We start from the raw sequence: 8032 nt of genomic DNA on the forward strand, positions 1-8032 counted from the left end.
TCCTATTGAAGACTTTCTCTTTTTTGTACAAATTTATATGGTGCATAAGAAATTCTGTTACACATGTGTAATGCATAGAGAGCCAGTCAGGGTAGCAGGCTGCCCATCACCTGAGAACAGTACATTTCCATTTAGCCCCCCCACTCCACTACCAAACCCTGCATTTATTCCCACTGTTGTATCTTTTGCTGCTTAATTCAACTGTGGTTAGAGGTTAACAAGAAAACATATCCCAAAGGTAATTAACTTCTAGTTCTCTGTATCTGTCTCATTTAAATATATTCCTCTGCACCCTACATCATTCTTTGAAAGAAATGAGGCTACTGTGTTATTTGATGCTCAAACGGAATCTTTCAAGCTATTACCTGACATAAAATCTCTAAATGCAGTTCAGAAAAGTCATCCATTTTACTTTCTGCAAAGGAAACAAAAGTTGGATTCTAGCCCAAAGATGCATGCCCTGTATGTCAATTTATCTTCATTCCCTCTACACACATTTCACACAACGTCACAAGCGGTTTGTGCATTCAGTATGAACCCTGCCTATCTAAAAGGGAAAGAGCCAAGATCTCAGCTTCTGTCACTAGATAAGCCAATACTTTAATATTATAAAAGACATTGGGACAATGGAAACATACAAATAAAGCAGAAATCTGTTTCTGTTTGTCTTCTCATCTGAGTCTGGAACCCGCCCTGCCTTCATTACCAAACCAGGCTCAGGAGCAAAGGCAGTTCACTTGCAAACACCTCGGCTTCTCGGAATTCCTCCAGGGTAACAGCCCAGCCCGTCAGAAGCTGAGTGTGTGATTTCATCTCTGCCCCCCACCCGGATCGCCTTCTAAAAGCCAGCTGTGAGCTCCTCCCCGAGGGATTCACTTCTCGCTCCCTGAGTCTCATTACCTTTCTTTAATAGACATGGTTTTGCTGGGTGAGTCGGAGAGGCCCTCCCCCGTCGGCGTCTTGATCTCTCCAGCAGCAAACATCGCACAGGGATTCCTGCAGAGCCTCTCCTGTGGCTGTTCCGGAGAATCCTGGGGCTTCCAGGACGCGGGGGCTGCGGGCTGGGCCACCGTTTTCCCAGCAGCTGCCCCCGTCTGCTCGGAAGCCGGCTCCCCGAACTCCGCCGCTGGGAAGGAAAAGAGCGACATCAGCACGGAACTGCTCCGGGAACGTCCTTCCAGCGATTCGCCCCCAGCAGCGCAGCTCTCGGAGTTCAGTCCGTGGGCGCGCGGCGGGTGACCCCATCCGCTGGGATTTATGCAAATCTGCAGCGCGCTCCACTCCGTGGGAAAACCACGCTTCCCAGAGGGTCCCCACACAGCAAAATGCTTCGTGGCAATTGGTGTGAGACACAGGAAGTCAGCTTTAACTATTCACTCCAGAACGGTTCCAGTCTCCAAAACAACCCTTCAGCATTCAAATGTGCTGTGCTCCCAAACCAAACCCTTTATTATAACTGACACTGTCTTGTTTTATGCGAATCAGTAGATTATGCCTGTGTTTTAGAATAGGGTTTTCAAGCTTTTTTTTTTTTTTTTTTTTTTTTTTGAGACGGAGTCTCACTTCTTCAACCAGGCTGGAGTGCAGTGGTGCAATCTCAGCTCACTGCAACCTCTGCCTCCTCGGTTGAAGGATTCTCCTGCCTCAGCCTCCCCAGTAGCTGGGATTACAAGCATGTGCCACCACACCAAGCTAATTTTTGTATTTTTAGTAGAGACGGGGCTTCACCATGTTTGCCAGGCTGGTCTCAAACTCCTGACCTCAAGTGATCTATCTGCCTCAGCCTCCCAAAGTCCTGGGATTATAGATGTGAGCCACTGTGCCCGGCCTTCAATCTAATTTTTAAAGCATCAGTGTCCTTATACAATCTATAGGCACATCAAAGTAGGTTTATTGAGCCTTAAAAGGAGACAATTTTTCTTATCTTTACAGTTTTGCTCCCATGGGTAGCTGCTTCTTATTTTACACCAGCCATTCAAATATTTACTTTAAAAAAACTGATTTGCAAAGAGTTCTAACGAGTGCAAGTATATACTTAGCTACAAATGCACCAAGAAACTGAGGAACACCTTGGGGAGGAACTGCAGGCAGCTGATCTAACAGCAGGTCCACAGAACGGGTCACTGGCGTAGAAGCCTTTTGGAATGTCAATAACGTAACGGGATGAACTTCATTTTTATTTTCAGGAAGGGTGTCTGTGTGTCCAATACAAGCACAAAAACAGTTTAAAAAAATAAAATAAAATAAAAACTAGCCCAGGCACAATGGCTCACACCTGTAGTCCCAGCACTTTGGGAGGCTGAGGCAGGAGTATCACTTGAGCCCAGGAGTTTGAGACCAGCCTGGACACCATGGTAAAAGCCCATCTCTACAAAATGTGCATAAATTAGCTGGGCATAGTGCTGTGGCCTGCAGTCCCAGCTACTCAGGAGGCTGAGACGGGAGGATCACTTAAGCAGAGAAGGTTGAGGCTGCAGTGAGCCATGATCACGCCAATTGTACTCCAGCCTGGGCATCAGAGCAAGACCCTGTCTCTAAAAAAATACAGGAAATAAATTCAAGGAAAGGAAATGGGGGCTGTAAAAAGTATTTACTCTGTTCTTCTACAGGAACTACAGGAGGCTCAGAAATAAGAGCCTTGTATCATTGTCAGAAATGTACACTCATCCTGTGTCCATGAGGTGGCCACAACCACCTAAAGACTAGGAAGAGAAAAACAGGTGGGCCAGAGCCAGGAAGGCCTCAGCACACCCAGAGGTGCATGAAGTAGGCTAGGTCCATGAGAGTCTCCCCCGCTAAGGCTTACAAATTTTTTCTTTGAGATGCAGTCTCACTATGTTGCCCAGGCTGGTCTTGAACTCCTGGCCTCAAGCAATCTTCCTGCCTTGGCATCCCAAGTAGCTAGGATTACTGCACCCAGGGGTCATGATCTCTATTCAAGCACGTCAGCTCGGCTAACCCTGAAAAGCAGCCCCTTGGTTGCGATGCTCAGTTTGTCTCATTCATCTACTTTTTCTTCATCTGTAAAAAGCCACAAATTAAAAGCTGGATATCATTAGAAAGTATAAGTTCAGTCTCCAAAAAGCCTTCCAGGGCTGACTTGGAAATCTCTGAATACAAGAATGGGTGCACTAAAATTCTTTCTGCTCAGTGGAAAGGTGCTAATTTCCCTTGGCATTCAAACCAAGCCAAACCAAAGCAAACGCTGGCCAGGGATTGCTACTCTAACGTTTGTCCGATCGAGATTTCATGAATATATTTATGGAGGAGATTTCTTTTATTTTTAAATAGTAGCAGCAGCAGCAACACTGCAGTGACCAATAGAAAAACAACTAATGCAAACCAAAGAAACAAGTTCTTCTTGTTCTCAAAACTGTTTCCTTTCTTTCTGAGAAACTGTTCTTAATACGAAGGGAAAGCTTATTTGCAAATTTCAACTAGGTTTTGTTTTATTCACAGAAAGAAAACCTGCAGCAAAGGGAGACATTGATATGCTCTATCATCTGATTCTCTCAAAAAGCCATAAATTGTATTACTAAATCCCGTCTAGATGAGGTAACGAAGAAGGGGAAGAAACGGGGAAAAGGTACTTGCCGTCAGTAGTTGGCGTTTCTGACTGTGACGTGCACCTGGGAAAGACAGTAGCAAATAATTATCATAAATTAGCAGGTGGGAGCAGAAGATCGAAATAAAACATTATATTAAAAGTCAAACTGAAAATGCAATTAAATTCTTTGAAGAGATAACCTCCTGGTAGCAATTCTAGTTGTGAAAACACACACACAGTTGTGAAGTGACACTGTGGAGCGTGTGTGCACACAATCCCAGCCAAGGACACGCCTTGTGGGGAGACCAGGCACACGTGCAACTTACTATACATCACCGAGGACAACATTTGCACAAACCTTCTCAGTTCTACACAACAGAGTATGACACTTCAGTGTAAAGCAAATACAACAAGTAGACGGACATTTATAAAATGAATAGAAACTTCCGCAGTGACTTTCACTGTAAAATCGGGTGAATGTGCAATCTGGAGTCTAATTTAACAAGGGGGTAAAAAACATTAAAAACATTAAATGAAGAGAAACAATATTTCTTCTTATCATCTGAAGATGTGCAATGTAAAATTGTGTATGTATCACAATACCACTGTAAAGGACAACATTCTTTAAAAAGGCTTTAAAATAAGCCAAATACCTAACGCTTACAGATTAGATGGAAGAATCATGGAATGGCCAGCATCCTATATAAATAGCACGAAGGCCGTCAGTGTGTGACACTCCTGTGTCGCGTCACGTTCCTGGACTAGGAAACGGCACACACGCATGCCTACCTATCCGATTCCTTTCGTTCTGCTGAAGTTATAGGTTGGGTTCTAAATCTCTCGGAAGTTTTTCTACTTTCACCAGGAGAAAAATAGCGTCTTGGTTTCCGGGACCCTCTCTCCCGTTCCACACTGGTGGGCAAGCCAGGTCCTTCGGCCGACCTCTCCACCCGTGATTTGCTTTTAGGATCAAAGGGCAGAGAATACACAGAAGGCAAACGAAGACAGAGAAAGAGAAGACAGCAAAGGTTTATGCATCTCCGTTGAGTCAAGGCACAGACACCGCCAAAACCCTCTTCATGCCTCTACCATGCACCTAAGGAAGGGGGCATTCCGGAGACCCAGTCCACTATTCCCCATTAGTAGGCAGAAGCGGAGTGGCAGTTTTTGAGCCATTTTCTGCACAGTTGCCCTGCACACACCTGTGAGCTAAGCTAATATGATTCAATGCAGAACACAACACAAGTTGAGGAGTGAGTCATTCTGCGCTTGTTTATACAGCAGGGCAGTTTCTGCTTTGTCTACGACTGGGGTTCTTGTATGTGGTCTTGAGTCAGGCTGCTCATAAATATTATTAAACAGTAAACGGGAATCGTGATAAGTGAGCAGAAAATCATCGGCTGTTTGCGGAGCCTTGTGAGCTCAGTCTACAGCCCCGAAAGGCTGCTTCTGGTCTAGTCTCATGGTGAAATCTGTCAGGTCCCGATTACCTTATTCTAGGAGTGGTAGCTCAGATCAGGAGATGAGGGGATGCCAGTCCAGCCTCACACGCCCTCAGATTCCGGCATTTTCTGACAGTTGTGCTGTCTGCACGTACCTCCTGCCTCCCTCCTTTCTGGGCTGCGGTTACAGCATTTGGACCTTCGGCGCTGAGATTAGCTCAGAAGGAGACTGGAAGAAGCTGGTTACCTCACATGTTTATCTGCCCCCCTGCACTGGCTTTGGCTAGAAGGAAATGTTAACAGTGTTGCCTTGCTATAATTTAGGTGGATGTTGGGAAAGGTAATTACCCCAATGTTTCTGGCAGCATTGGAGAAACAGAACAAACGTGCTCAGCCTGGGAGGTTCCCACATGATATTGACTACAAGGATATTACTGAGATGCCAGACAACTGTTTTTTTGGAGAAATGGCCACTGTTCATGGAGAATAAAGATCTCTCTTCTTGCCTGCTCCTCAATCACTTAAACGCATACAGCCTCATCTGTGTGGCTCTTATGAGGGAGAAAGGGATGGGAGAAAGAAAGGAAGGGGTGGCTGGATGGCCCCAGGCCAGCGCCAATGAGAAGTTTTGAAACTAAGGAATTTGATTTTGAACTGCTTCAATTTCTGTTAGTAATGAGTCAAAACCACACACACACATTCACACACACAGCTTTTATATTTCCCCCCTTTTTTTGAGACAGAGCCTCACTCTTTCCCTTGCTGGAGTGCAGTGGTGTGGTCTCAGCTCATCACAACCCGTGCCTCCCAGCTTCAAGTGAGTTTCCTGCCTCAACCTCCACAGTAGTTGGGACTTCAGGCGCACACTACCATGCCCGGCTAATTTTTGTGTTTTTATTAGAGATGGAGTTTCATCACATTGGCCAGGATGGTCTCAATCTCTTGACCTTGTGATCCACCTGCCTTGGCCTCCCAAAGTCCTGGGATTACAAGAGTGAGCCACCGCACCCGGCCAATAATCATGCATTTCAAATGTGCTCACCTGTTCTGTGATAAGTGGCTATCAACAGTATGCCAGCTAGATTTTTATTTTTTTATTTATTTTTATTTTTTTTTTTCTCTTCCGATGTCACTGGCCTTGATTGGGTTATAGTCCAGGCAGTGTCAGCTTACAATATGGGAAAGTGGAGTCTGACAGGGAGGAGAGACGCCTGTTGGGCAGGCTGCTAAAGTGCTGCACACAGGGGAAACTTCACTTTAAAGTGTGAGGGTATTGCTCTGAATCTCATGAGCTCACCTCTCTTTACTGTACAAAGTGAGAAAAGATTACAAGGATATGATGAAAGATATAGGCATTCTGACAAAGAATGGATATAGATTTTCAGTTCCACTTATGTTATAAAAGCAAAAATTGCTTTTGTTTAGCACAGCTGTATTGACATATAAAAACTGCACATACTGAAAATGAAGAATTGGATAAGTTTTTTGTTTGGAAAGTACCTGATTTTTTTTTTTAAGAAAGAGAGAAAGGAAGAAAGAGAAAGAATTAAAAAAAAAAAAAGAAAGAAAAAATGAAGGAGAGGAAGAATGAGGAAGAGGGAGAGGGAGAGAGAACTGGGGTGTTGCTGTATTGCCCGGGCTAGAATGCAGTCTAAAAATGGGTATGCCTGTAATTGTATTTAGTAATAGAGACATGGAAAAAAAAATGAGGGAAGAAAATAACTAACAAGCAGCCAACCAATATTTCATTTAAACCTGTAAATAGGTGTGATATGGTACTGATAAAAGTGTATATTTTGTATATTTAAAGTGGAGAGTTCTATAAATGTGCTCACCTGTTCTGTGATAAGCGGCTATCAACAGTATGCCAGCTAGATTTTTAAACTTATTTTGGAATCATTTTAGATTTATAGAAAAGTCGTGCAGAGCCTAGAGTCCCACATTCCCTTTCCCAGCTTCCCTAACATGAACATCTCACACGTACACAGCACGTTTGTCAAAACCAAGAAATTAACATTGGTGCAATGCATTAACTGCAGGCTTCATTCTGATTTCACTCGTTTTTCTAATATTGACGTTTTTTCATCCCAGGATCCAATCCAGGACACCGCATTGTTTTTAGTTTTCATACTTCCTCAGTCTCTTCCAGTCTTCAGCATTTTCTCAGCCTTGCTTTTCTTGACTCTGGCACACTTGAGGCGCACGGGTCAGGTATTTTGTGGATGTCCATCCTTTGGGGTTTTATTAATGTTTCCTCATGATTCGAGTGGGGCTATGGATTCTGGGGGAAGAAAGCCACAGAGGGAAGGTGCCCTTCTCTCACGTCCCACAGCGGGGCCTGCCTCCTCCCTGGTGAGGTCAACCTCGATCACTTGGCTAAGATGGAGTCCGCCGGGTTTCTTCAGCAGCAAGTCACCATTTTCCCCTTTCTGTGTTCTCTCTGCGGGAAGCAAGTCGGTCAGTCCAGCCCCTACTCACAGGGTGGAGAATTAGGCTCCGTTTCCTGGAGGGGGATTATCTACACTGACTACTTAGAATTCTTCCGTGAGACAGACTTTCTTGTCCTCAGATGTTTATTTATTCAATCATTTATTTATATCAGCATGTCCTCATACATATATTTATTTTATTCTCTGAGTTAGAACCCAGTGCTATCGTGAGTTATTTTGTTGCGCGATTGTCCCAGTTTGGGCCATCGAGAGTCTTTTCAGTTTGTTCCTGTGTCTCTTTGATATGTGCCTCCCCGACCCGCAGCATATTATTCTCTGCACCAACAAAATACTCCAAGCTAATTCTGCATTTTCCCGGACTCAGTCCTGAAATCAGCTTATTTCTAAGGAGTCCTGGCTTCTTTGACTGGAGAATGAAATTAGAAGCAAGTCTGTGTGTTGAGAGTGCTCATTGCTACTGGAGTGCCACTGCTTCTAGATGGACAGATTTATATTCATGTCTCAACTCTAATCCAGTATCACAGAGTTCAATTGTAGACTGTCTCTTTTATTTATTTATTTATTTATTTATTTATTTATTTATTTATTTATTT

At 44.0% G+C, this 8032-nt stretch overlaps 1 protein-coding gene across 1 annotated transcript; it reads right to left on the reverse strand.

Annotated features, from left to right (window-relative positions):
* Positions 1–205: 205 nt before the first annotated feature.
* Positions 206–1346, reverse strand: LOC116547097 (supervillin-like). The gene is made up of 2 exons (XM_032273155.1): positions 901–1346; positions 206–415 (listed from the first exon to the last, which is right to left on the reverse strand). Exons 1-2 carry the CDS (start codon positions 1146–1148, stop codon positions 409–411), a joined length of 255 nt encoding a protein of 84 aa, XP_032129046.1. The 5' UTR covers positions 1149–1346; the 3' UTR covers positions 206–408.
* Between the last annotated feature and the right edge of the window lie 6686 nt (positions 1347–8032).

The sequence above is a fragment of the Sapajus apella genome, unplaced genomic scaffold, assembly GCF_009761245.1.
Source record: "Sapajus apella isolate SASKATOON/1434 unplaced genomic scaffold, GSC_monkey_1.0 scaffold2060, whole genome shotgun sequence".
NCBI classification, from domain to species: domain Eukaryota; kingdom Metazoa; phylum Chordata; class Mammalia; order Primates; family Cebidae; genus Sapajus; species Sapajus apella.

Excerpts from the sequence above, each read along its gene's own strand:
- LOC116547097 (XM_032273155.1), bottom strand. The coding sequence starts at position 1,148 with ATGTCGCTCTTTTCCTTCCCAGCGGCGGAGTTCGGGGAGCCGGCTTCC.